At 33.1% G+C, this 13,079-nt stretch overlaps 1 protein-coding gene across 1 annotated transcript; it reads right to left on the bottom strand.

Annotated features, from left to right (window-relative positions):
• Nucleotides 1-6,278: 6,278 nt before the first annotated feature.
• LOC111377928 (chlorophyll synthase, chloroplastic-like) lies at nucleotides 6,279-12,341 on the bottom strand. Its single transcript, XM_023001083.1, has 15 exons — nucleotides 12,160-12,341; nucleotides 12,036-12,080; nucleotides 11,796-11,884; nucleotides 11,113-11,200; nucleotides 10,136-10,221; nucleotides 9,959-10,045; nucleotides 9,797-9,862; nucleotides 9,641-9,724; nucleotides 9,476-9,537; nucleotides 8,960-9,035; nucleotides 8,770-8,832; nucleotides 8,584-8,665; nucleotides 7,903-7,979; nucleotides 7,546-7,593; nucleotides 6,279-6,633 (listed from the first exon to the last, which is right to left on the bottom strand). Exons 1-15 carry the CDS (start codon nucleotides 12,257-12,259, stop codon nucleotides 6,571-6,573), a joined length of 1,116 nt encoding a protein of 371 aa, XP_022856851.1. The 5' UTR covers nucleotides 12,260-12,341; the 3' UTR covers nucleotides 6,279-6,570.
• Between the last annotated feature and the right edge of the window lie 738 nt (nucleotides 12,342-13,079).

Here is a 13,079-nt window from a genome sequence, read left to right as displayed (position 1 = left end):
TTCTGCAAAATTGAACTTCAAAGCATCACATTCTCGATGGTTAATTTAATACTGTGCATACAGTTTTATATAAGAATTTATGCAATAACATGAAGTCACTATTGACACGGAAAAATGCAGGTCACATTTGGCGACACATAGGTCACATCTCATGAACAAAATTGGTTTCATTCTCTTCTCCAATTCGCTCTTCTCCAATCCGCTCACACGTTCACATATGTGACATGCGTATGGATACTGTTGTGTCGAGTGGTCATATTTTGGTCAAATATTGGATCATATTTTGGTCAAACATCGGAATAGGTCACACACGGGTATGATCAGTGGTAATATAACATGTCTTACAAATAATCAAAAACAAATTGAGGTCACATTTTTTTCACAGCAATCACATTCAATCGACCACATTTGTTTTAGTGGTCACAGACATCCACAATCGATGCTACACTTGTCTACGACTGGTTACACTCAATTAGGTCACATCTCATGCATGTTGTTCATGTCCCACTGCACAATATTATTGAATTTGAGACATATGTGGTTACGATAGATACGGACGCTGGAAATTTGCGTACAGAAGAAATTCAGAACTAATTTGATGATGCTAATTGCGAAAAAGGAAGGAGTGCAATAATCGGACTAATACCTGGATTGATTTCTGTTATGCGAAGACGTCAATTTCTCCAAGACGATCCCAAATCCGTGACACGAAAATATCAATGTCGATGAATTAGGATTCTACAGTGTCCGGATTGAAATTACTCTGGAAGTTTTATTTTTGATGATGATTTTGTAGCGATAGAGACGTTTTATTGATGGAAACTAGGCGGGATTATAGGAAAGATACGTAACAGAAATATATATACACACACACACACACACACACACACACACACACACCTGAGATTTGAATATATACTTTCTATACCTCAATTGCAAAATGGTGTTAACTATACACCTTATATATGAATTTTTCCCAATTTTTTTTTTCGCGTATAAGCCCGGCTTGAATTTTTTTGGCCCGGTCTTGAATTCAAATCTGGATTCATCCCTGCTTTTTACTACAGAATTATTTCAACCACATATTCATTTAATAAAATATTTTACACGTAAATCTAAAATTTTTCTTACTTTTTAACCACATATTTTCTTAAAAATACTATTCAAAACTCTATTTTTTTTTTCAAAATAACAGACAATTTCTCCCGGTAAACAATTTTCAGCCCTGCATTGTGCCGCTTCGAATGGAGCAAGAAATCCCCATCTTGCATAGTAAATGGGACGAGAACAAAGAACATGGCCTTTGCCTCGAACTCTTCAAATCCATCTCGAATCTATTTATTTTATTATATTTATTTTAATTTTACATTTTTCAATTTAAAGAAAAAAAAGCCATCTTTAAGCTAGATGAGTCCAAAAAATTGTGCATACTAATTTAGTAACTAGACCCACATTAGCCATTAATCCAATAAATGGGTCCAAAAGTTGGAAAAAATAATCAATATCCAATAACGCCTAAGCCTCCATTAGGCAGTCAAAAACACTGTCCATATTTGAGGCGTTTTGTAAATGCCTCAAGTAATTAGTTTACAGATATTATTCTCTCTAATTTCTTTCTTCCTCCACGTCTTTTGTCATGGTATCAAAGTTAAAATATTTCTAGTGATTACGCAAAATAGAGTTCGTGTTTTCAGATATGTTGTCATGGGTACGAAAATAAATAAATCCAAGAACCTACATTCTTCGCACTCTTCTAATTTTGTCAATGAATCCATAACCACCATGCTTTTTAACTGATGTACACTACGATTGCTGATGACTACATGATATGTACTTGGGTATTTCTTATTCAGTGTAAAATGAAACTCATTCTCGTGTTAAGTCATTTCATTCGTATGTAGAAACTCAATTTCATAGAAAAATTAAAACCTTTTGTTCTGATTTTGGAGTGAAATTTGATATTAAAGATCTTTTATCAAACAAAAGGCTCTGTGCACCATCATAGTTTTGTTAACACTCCATAACAAAACAGGGGTTGTGGAAAGAAAACATGGTCATTTGCTAAATGGAGCTCGTGTCTTTCACTTTCATGCAAGTATCATAGATAAGTGTATTTTATATACTTATTTGGACTTCTATACTTGCTTATTTATTTCTAATTAAGCAAGATCCACCCAATTGGATAACACCTTGATTTGGATGCAAATTGGAGCATAGTTGGAGTTTATTAGGAGAAACTGGCTATCAGCCGGATTGCTATTGTGCAATATGAATTAAGGGTTTACTTTACCATATTGCACAATTATGTGATTGCTATTGATATTCGAGAGAATGAATAGGAATTTGGCATATAGTAATATTCAGTGTAAAGTTTAATACGAAATGGAGATATACAACTATGATTTGCATGATTTTATGAATGTTCTCGTGATTTAATACATCTTTACATATTCTCATCTTTATTGAAGTTATAGGAGGGTCATATGTGAGGATATAGTTTTACTCAAAAGATTCATATTCGAACAGGTAATGTCAACTAATGGTATTGATATTTAAATGAATGTAGGAGGATTTGAAGTCCTAGAGTTTGCCAATTACATAAGCTTCATAAAGTCTTTCCATCAATTAGCTAAATTAATTACATTAGCTTTAGATTTAATTTGTTAAGATAAATCATTAGGTTTCATAAAATACTTAATTTGTTAAGATAAATCATTAGGTTTCATAAAATCCTTAATAATCGTTATAGGTTAATGAAGTTCGAGAAAATGTAAATGAAATTATTAATTAGCTAGCACACATTAATCCCGTCAATTTCCACGCGCAAGGGCATGTCGAAGTGTGTGGGAAAAACAACTTCACTAGTCTTTTTCACCATACGTGTCGCTGATTAATTTCTTAATTAACAATGTTTTTATTTGAAATAATAAAAAAATAAAAAAAGAAATATTCTCATTTGACTATGGATTTAATGATTTTCTACATAATTAGTTTCCACGCATGGCCAGGATATGATTATAATTTTTCACTTCTCGTCTCCTCATAAAATTAAATGGGCAGGACAATGGATTTTGCCTATTGGATATTGTTCAAATTAACAATGAGGAATAATTAAAGAGAAGAAGATAAATTGATATATAGAGGATACATTTTGAACGCTCTCTACGATCATCTACATGATCTCCACAAATAACACCTCGATAAAAGAAATATGAGAATCAGTGGAAACCAAATACGAGGCCGAAGAGGAATGTACGAAAAAGATCTTATTTCTAGCATTTTGACTTAAAGTTTTTGAATAACTTGCCTTTGTTAGGACAAGTCCATGAATTGAAAATCATCGTCGATAAAATGATGGCCTTGAAGATTGATCTTCCCAAAACTTTCCAAATTGGTGCAACCATTGTGAAATTGTCATTTTCATGAAAAGGTTATAGGAAGAAAGTCCTTCACAATTCCCAAGATTATTCTTATGAAGAAATTCAAAAACATCTTCAACTTGAGAAAAAGTCAAAGGTACGAGATAGGAATGAACATTTTCATTAGGGCCACTAAATTGATAAAAATGACTTCAACCTATTGTTTGTTAAAAAAATATATAGCGCAATCGCACAGGTAACGTAAAAGTAATAAAGTGGACAAACGATTTTGAATTGTCAATTCCACAAAAAATAATTACTTAGTTACCCGATAGTTAAATTTAGTTTTAATATATTTTGTAGAATTTTAAGCTATTTTCATAATTTGAAAAATTCAAATTTATTGTATGTTTTATTGTTAAAATTAAATTAAAATTTGAATTTTGCAACGGAATACAATAAATTTAATTAAATGGATTTTACAACGAAACACACAATAAATTTAATTAAAATTTGGATTCTCGTAACGAAACACAATCCATTTCTCTGAGGTACCAAAGGTGAATAAAATTCATTTAATTAAATTTATTGTGTGTTTGGTTGCAAAATCTAAATACTAATATAATTTTAATGACGTAACATACAATAAATTTGAATTTTTCAAATGATGAAAATAGCTTAAAATTCTACAAAAATGTTAAAAATTAAATTTAATTATTGTGTAATTGATTAATTATTTCTCGTGAGATCACTTTAATTCTTTTACGCGACCCGTGTCATTACGCTACATATTTTTTAATGAACAATAGGTAGAAGCCTTGTTTATAAGTTTAGTAGCTAAAATTCGACTACCTTAAAGTCCAGTAAGCAATCGAAGACCTTTTTCAAAATTTAATGAACAACCGAAGATGGTTTTCAAAGTTCAGTCAGCAACTAAAGACATTCTTCAAAGTTTGGTGAGCAATTGAAAGGTAACAATTTGTTAAGGGCGTGAGGGGAACCACGTGTATATTCCATTAGCCAAGTCACTAATTCAGTTAAAGAATTCGAACAGTTGTTAACGTAATGAGTAACGTCCAACGTTTTAATAAATTTAGTAACCAAAACTCGACATCTTAAATTCCAGTGAGCAATCGAAGATATAGACATAGTTCAGTGACCAATGGGACAATTAACTATTTGTTTACTCCTACAAGCTATTTGTCATAAAGCCTTCAAGCACTTACCTCAATAGTGGCAAATATCGTTTGAGGATGACGATTTATAATCATGTTCAAACCTTCCATTTTGATGATTTCTTCTTGTTGGTTTTATTTTCATCCTTCATCAACTTTGTTCAACATTGCCATCCCTAATTTTGATTTATTCCATTTACACACCAATTAGGTGAGTCTATCACGCCATAGGGGAGGCAAGCTAGCTCATGTTGACCTTTTTTGAAATTATGGTTATGTTTTAGATAATTAACAATAAACACGAAAGTGTTTCGGAGTAATTTTTCACTCCAAAAAATTGATTTTTTGACCGTTATTTCATTATTCCAACCGTAAAGTTTGACTTCTTCTTTCACATGTGACCCCCATTTTTCTCTTAACGATCATAAAATTAATTCTCAAAATCTCTTTCAAATGGGACCTAACAAGAAAATCATGGGACACTTGACAAATAGATGTCCATATCTTAGTAAGAGCAGCTTTAATATTATAGTGGCGACTATTTCAACAAGAGACATTGCGTCAATCGCCATCCAATCTATTAATATTTGATATTTTTAGTGCTTATGAGTTCAAATTTCTATGGTTTTATTTATATAAAATACGGTCAGGCTTCATTTGGAGACTTTTGCGAGGTTTATTCATTTACACTTAAATCGGAATCCTGTCTTTGTATAAATATATAAATTATTCAGTAAATTAACAAGATTAATTGATTCCATCTACGTTCATTGACAATAAAAATTGAAATTTTCAAGACAATAAAATCATATCGAAGACTTTGAAAGTTATACTTGGGACTTCCCCTGGTGTTGCGACGACATGTCAACTTTAAATCCCTAAATTCTAATTGCCATCGTTTCAACTTACAAGCTTTCTATAATTCTTGTAATTAGGGGTCGCATTGGATCAAGTTCGAACTCAACTCAACAATCGAACTGACGGTTCAAATTGGGAGAATCTCAACCCAAAATCAAACCGACAAGATAAATAAATCGATTGAAACTAATTCGAGCTAGCTCAATAGCCAACCCAAAAACCAAACCATCCCTCCAAACTATCATATTGAACTGACTCGCGGTTTGGGTTGATTAGATAGGTATTTTGCCAGCCCTCCTTGAAAGCATCACACGGTATCACATATTTAACTATTTGATTCTTACATCCAAATCAATCAGAGCAAGGCAAAATTCATTCATTCATATCAGAAGCAAGAATATTTTCGATAAAATCAAGAATGCAATCGACCCACGATCTCTCCTGAAAGTTTGACAAAGCCTGTTTTGAAAGGACACGAGCCATGCCATTTGCTTCACATTGAATAAGATATAATGATAAAGCTAGGAACAATGATGGTGAGACTTCGAGGCATGGATGCTAGGATTATGAATCGCATCAATGACATGTAACATGCTCTATAAATCTTTTGTGTTCTTATGTGTCACTTAATTACTGCAATTTTAGTGTTCTTTGTTGTATAGAATTAGAATTAAAGTATTTTTCAGCTCTCTTAAGTAAATTATAACTTGCAACTCTACAACCAACTTACAAGTAAATTTACTTTAAAATAAAACTTTTGAGCGTAGTCAAACATGCTACACTGTTCAACTTGTGCTTTTAGCAGGAGTACCAATCACTAAAAGCAAGTCAATTTTGGACGATAAAATGAGAACACACTAAATTTTAATGAAAAAAAAATGGAGGATGGGAAAAGGAGAGAATGAATTTGTTGTAATACAAATTTTCTAATTTAACAATGTAAACTATAAAACAATACAAGGGGATATCAGAAAATTGTGACGAAACCGAAAATGAAGCATAAATATCAAAAAAACATGTTAAGCAGTAAAGAAAATTTACGTACAACAGGCTGGGAGCTAGGCAGAAGCTATGAAAATCAGCATTAAAGTCTTCTTCGGTGATAAAACCATAAACTTCTCTGTCTTCCAGGTGCAATCTGATTTCCAATATTTCTTATATCAAGTCCGCCATGAGGATTAATGGCTAGTTGCCAAAGCAGTTACCAATAGTCCAAGTATAAGAAATGGTTGCGCACTTGCCTAAGATAGAAAGATACAACAAGAATAAAGTTTTACAATTATTTCATGTAAAATTAAGACAACTTTATTTGATTTCATAACAATAGGTGAGGATTTCGTCCTTATGATGCCTTACTGTTTGTTGGTGGATGGTGCTTATGATTGTGTCTTCGTCACTTGGTTCAGTTTTTTCGAGAACCAGACCAAACCCAATCCAATCCAATCCCATCACATTTGCACAATTGCCAAACAATGATTATCAGGTTTCTAATTATTTGACAGTGTCATTTTTTCAGAATTGAAGGTCAAGGATTCTAATTATTCTAATGGGATGAGGTGTACGTGGGTTGAGGATTCTGGGATGGACATCACCTCTAGATGATCCTACGATGGGTTCCAAATCCATCAGCAGGGAGAATCTGGTAGAAACTCAATGCTTATACATTTTCTTGCTCCTAAGAGTACCTTCCCATCCATGCACGTATATGACAATTGAAGGAACCTTGATAGGGATGTTTCAGGGACAGATTTTTGGAAGGAAACGAAGGTTGAGTATAAGCATTCAGATGAAACTGACGGCATCAATTGAGTATAAGCCTCCGTTTGGCCCCCATTATTTCTCATTAAATTAAATTAAATTTTTCTCTTTCCTATTTTTAACCACACAATCTTTAATAAAATAATATTACACGTAAACCAAAAACTTTTCTTTTCTTTTCAACCACTCATTTTTCAAAAAAACACTATTCAAAACATTATAATTTCCAAGTAATGGGGCTCAATTGGGGGCTTATAGATCTCTCAATACGCAAAATTGATTTTCCATCCACTAGTTGCACTTGGAATCTTAAGAAAGCAATACTTGTCAAAATGTTGATATGACCTCACAAGTGATTGATTTGTACCTATTCCTACAGAAGGAAAGATGAGTACCTGATATTTAACATCATTTTTAACCGGGTCTTTGAGGAAGTACTTGAACTGCAATGGCATACAATCTTGAGTCAGAACAGCTTAATTTCCAGCAAGTTATATGCACAACAAAACATAAGCATACAAGGGTCTTAAGCCCCCTCTTCCACACACACACAAAAAAAAAAAAAAAAAAAAAAAAAGGGTCCCCCCCCCCCCCCCCTTTCAAATTCTTGTTGGTTATTTTCCCATATGCTAATCTTCAAAATGGTGAAATTATTTATAGATTTCCGTTCCTCGTACTCATATTAGTATTAGAAAGAATTTGCAGAGCTCATCATCAATGATAGCCAGATATTTGACGCTACTAAGTTTTACCTGGAAAAAGATTTGTGGGGCGATTAAGCCTAGAAGTGCCAAAGCATAATATGGTTTGCCAGAAGCTAGAAGATAGCCTGCAACAAATAGAAAATGCTACAATGAGGAAATTGCCAGCAGAAGCTAACCATCCACGGCTACATCACAAAACCAATTTTAATCATGGTGTAAAAAAAAAAGGGAAACAAAACACGTGTCATATTTCAAGGATGACTACAATTTCAACTATTGTTTCGATGGCCCTTATGGCTTCTCCGTGAAACTATCCACTTTTTTGCTTATTTCCTCAAGTTCCACTCAACAATGTGTTCAATTAGATAGAAAGAAAGAGCTGAATTCTTGACTGGCAAAATTCCATAAGATCCTCGAAACTACAAAACATTAAAAAGAAAAGCATAAAACAAAAGTCTTCTGAATATCATTAACTCACATTCCTATTTCAGTTGATAAAATTTATGAAGTATGTCAAAAGATTCTGAAACCAAATCAATTCGGATATTACTAGACAGATACTAAGTTGAGTAGCAAAAGCTCGTATGGCTGGACGCAAAACCATTATAGTAAACATTGCAATTCATATTACTACGTTGTAACCAGAAACAAGTTGCTCATGGGAGTTGTTTTATGTGGCATCAAAGACTTCCGTAATAAATTGACACTGAAATCGATGGTACCAATTACCTGCAACAGATAACTGAGTTATGTCGATGGCACCAACGCAGATCCATTTAGCAGTTTCAGTGCCAAAAGCTACAGGAAGTGACTGTAAGGGTGTCACCACAAAAGGATTACACAAGTACACGCTCTCCTCTGTATATAACGGTATCTAACTGAAACTATCAAGTCAAATTTAGTAATAGAAAGAACCTGTAGCCCCATTTTCCTATCTCCTTCAATGCTTTTGAAGTCATTTACAATTGCAATGCCAAGCTAAAACATAAAAAAGAAAGATAAGAAAAATGTAAGTAGACCTTGTACACAACAAATAAAAAGCATCGCTAAAATCTGAGGTGATGTCAACTTGCAGGTTCACAAGGGCATAAAGGATGTTAAATACCCCAGCAATGCTGTACAGCAGTGTTAGAACTATAACGTCGGGCGTAAGGGTCCCAAACAGAGCTTGACCAGCCCACCTGTCATTCAGAATCAAGACAAAATGTTATACAGCATATAATGACTTAGTGAACTTCATTTCACATATTACAGCCAAAAAAGAAATGTATTATATAAATAGCATGCATTGATATCACAAGACATTTCTGATAATTATTTTTTGAACCCTTATGCAACATCATTCCACATTTTAACCGTTGAATTCACCAGCTTTCACATTTTTATGTACAAAAATATCTGGAAAAATTTTAACTCCAAATTTAAAGTAATTAATAAATATAATGATATCTCCTCACGTTGGCCTCGTGCATAATATTAGTGAATAGCACAAAATTCTTGCAAAAGGCAATCGTCCAAAGGCATTTCAATTTTATATTCCCATGGCATTTAAGTGGCCCTATAACATTAAATTCTTGTTCATACAATTTATGCAAATAGCAGCTGAGTTGAGATGCCACACCAAGGTAAACTAATATAGCTTGCTCCCAAGGCAAAATTGCCAATCCATCCATTCTGTTTAAGCTGTGATACAGAAGAATAGGTTTCAGTTTTCAAATATTCATCCTTTTTCCAAAATTAAAGAAACCAAACCTTACATATTGGGTGCAAGAATGCGATGAACTACCTTAAGTGGTGGAGCTGAGTAGATGTACGATAACAAGGATCCACCGACAGCGAGGTAAAATATCACTGGGAAATTATGCCCTGCCTATAAGGTGAGAGATTTTAGGGTGAATTGTAACCATTTACTAGTGAAGAGATGGCATTTTTGAAGACCTACCCACACATCTAATAAACCAGCCAAACCGAGACCTCCAAGAAGCAGCACCCAGATTTGCGTAATCACCTGGTAATGTTAGTAATTAAGAATGAAGAAGTGTAGGGAACAAGGAGAATTTGATGATCAAGTGTATCCAAAATAACACCCTGAAACATGATATACCTCATCCTCAGATATCGCTCCTGAAGGAATAGGACGATAAGGCTCATTAATGGCATCAATCTCTCTATCATACCAATCATTCATTGTCTGGAGAAGAAACATAATCAGAGACAGATCATATTCTAAAGCACATGCTCTTGTTGCAAAGCATCAACATTACATTAATGTGAGAAGTACCTGAGTGTAGCCAGTTAGAAAGGGGCCAGACAGAAGCATACAAACAATTGATTTAGCTACATCTTCTAATGTCCAGTGGAAGTTCCCTGGCATAAAGTAGCAGACCGAAGAGGTAGTCAATGTATGCATAGTAAGCCCTTGTTTGGGCTCCATTTTAATGAGGTTTTGGATAAAAATGTATTTTGCAATAGTGATTTTTTGAAGAACATGTGGTTAGAAAAGAATGAAAAGTTTTGTATCTACATGTAATATTATTTTATTGAAAAATGTGTGATTAAAAGATAAGAAAAAAAGATGAATTTTGGATACAATGAAGCCCAAACAGGGGCTAAAAAAATAATAAAAATCATTCACCACATTTATTAAGAAAATACAGGAAAATCATGCTCGTTTCTAACAAAGTCTAAGACTTTATTTTGGGCATACAACTCAATTAGTAGATAATTTCATGATTTCGGGTAAATATAATAAAATAGAAGAAACGAAAACAAGGCAATCAATAAGCCTATTTTCCAGATAAGATTAAAATTTACCAAAGATTCTAAAATCTTGAAACACCACTAAATATATATTGCGTCTTAACAGACAATGCAGTATTTAATACATTCACAAAGTTACCACCTTAAAATAAAATTAATGGCAGAAATCATGAATTGACATGAAAATTTCCCTCTCATTGAGCGAAGTACCTCAGAGCTCAAACTCCCAATTCAACAAAGGGGATAGTGTAATGCTAAACAACCAGCCTTCAAATAACCGAAATTTTGGGACTGGTGATTGTTAGATTATGTACATGAAGGTGATTAAAATATAATCACTTACTTTTTATCCACACTTTTCATAAAATCGAAAACTAGTACGCACTTATTATCTACACAATATATAGGAGCCAAAACTTATAATTACTTAAATTCTATTTTATTCACCGACGAAACATGCATTGCAGTGTAATAACATGAAAGTGTATGTCCAGATACCAGATGCAGCAGCTCCACAAACCACACCCCACACAAGAGGCGGCCATGTAACAGGCTTTGTAAGTTGAACCCGGATTTTCCACTTATCCTGTTGAACACATGTCAAAGGGATCAAACAATTGTATTGCTATATGTATGACCAAAAGCTTTTCAGTATCCAAGAACCCTACTTCTTTAATTTATACATCTCCCATCATTATTCCATACAGTAATTATTTAATCATCATTAAAATTCAGATTAGTGTTCGACTAAAAAGAAAGCTCGAAATTTTAATCATGACAACAACAAAGCCTGCAGCATTGTAACAATATGCATCATGAGAAAACAATTGATAATGGATGAATCTTTCAAGATAGACCGGGGAATTTCATCTCAAGCCAGTACAAACTACATATACAAAGTTAAGCTCCATGTTTTCTCCGAAGCATGCAAACCTGTTACTTACCTAGTTTTCTTTAGTCAAATGAACAATGGTTTGTGGATACATTCAGTCAAATGTACTCTTTATAGTCAGTCCCTCTTATTGAGCGTTAGATGGCATGCACAATAACCCATACAAATAGCAGTATTCACTTTTAACATTTGTTTCGAAATAATTTCTTGTCTAAATTGAACTTTTTAACCATTTAAGCTTACAAAAAGCTATTAATTTATATATTAATGGAGCAAATTGATGACTCACGGTTTCTTGTTTAGCTCCTTTGATACCAAGAATCTGATTAATGCCTGAGCCACTCTCAACCGGCGCCTTATCTGGTGCCTTTGCTCTCACTGCACACGTTACCCCAAAACCTCCTCAAAAAACTCAAATCCCAAATTCAACCAATTTTGCCATTTTTCCACGCAGATAAACTAAACCATCATTCAAATCAACCTTCAAAACCCAGAAAAATTAAGTTTTGAAAAAGAAAATCCATCAAACCTTCGTCTGTATCTGTTTCTGTAGCTTTCACCACAAGCCTCCGTCCTGAATCAATTCAATGCAAGTAAATAAGATACAAGGATTAAAGTAAACAACTTTTTAGAGGTTAAAAGAAATGAGTTACTGCTGAAAGAAAGAGAAACTGGCGGGGCAGAAAGCTGTGGATTTCGAAGCGGGTTGGACGATAAGCTTATTGAGTAGACAGTGTTTAGTACGGAAGCCATAGCCAAAGCTTAGTTCTTAGTTTTGAAGGCCCCGTTTTGTGATGATAACTCTATTTGCCTATCTCTGTACGACTGTACAGTGTGCTAGTCGCCAAAGTTTTAAGGACCTTTTCTTTTTCTTTTTTTTTCTTTTTCTTCCATTTTTTTATTTATTTGTCTTTTTTACTACAACTATGCTTATCGAATTAAAATCTAGATTTTAATATAAATTAAAGTAAAAATTAATTTTAACCAAATATTTCATTACATTCATAACTTTTTAACCACACATTTCATAAACTTTTATCAAAATCTTCTCGAATTCTGATTTTAATCCTTGCCAAACAAAGGCATTAACAATAAATAAAAGATTATCCAATCATTTATAATCTATAATATTTTAAATTGCATGCCTCCAAGTAATATCACCGTGATTTGGATTGAATCTCAAAATAACAAGTTCAAGGTCATCAAAATTAAAAAATCGAAAAGTCTGATTTCTAAGAGTATCTAGTTGCCTTCTTCTTATTGGTATTGGAGGAGTTTTTCAAATGATAAAAAGTAAGAAGTTAGGAAGATTGAAAGTTAGCAAAGTTATATCTTCTTTTAGGCATATTCAGATTTCATCCCCATATTTTTAACTAAACAAACAAAGAAATAAAAACAAAAGTAGGACAGAATAGGACAAATTTCTCCGATGAAATGGGCTTGTTGTATACTTTCATATTCACTTTGCTTAATTAGTGAAACATAATTAGCTATTTTATTTTTTCTAAATTTAATTAAATCACATGAAATATGGATTCATAACTTTATCAATTTTTCAATCACAAATTTTATC

This window comes from Olea europaea, unplaced genomic scaffold (assembly GCF_002742605.1).
Source record: "Olea europaea var. sylvestris unplaced genomic scaffold, O_europaea_v1 scaffold1748, whole genome shotgun sequence".
In the NCBI taxonomy this organism is placed as follows: Eukaryota; Viridiplantae; Streptophyta; class Magnoliopsida; order Lamiales; family Oleaceae; genus Olea; species Olea europaea.
The sequence above is the reverse complement of the archived record's forward strand: the minus strand, read 5'-3'. Positions and strand labels throughout refer to the sequence as shown.

Excerpts from the sequence above, each read along its gene's own strand:
- LOC111377928 (XM_023001083.1), bottom strand. The coding sequence starts at position 12,259 with ATGGCTTCCGTACTAAACACTGTCTACTCAATAAGCTTATCGTCCAAC. Across the intron at positions 8,833-8,959 it reads TGCTGTACAGCATTGCTGGG|CTTGGCATTGCAATTGTAAA; the intron begins GTATTTAACATC and ends TTTATGTTTTAG. Across the intron at positions 7,980-8,583 it reads AACTCAGTTATCTGTTGCAG|GCTATCTTCTAGCTTCTGGC; the intron begins GTAATTGGTACC and ends TATTTGTTGCAG.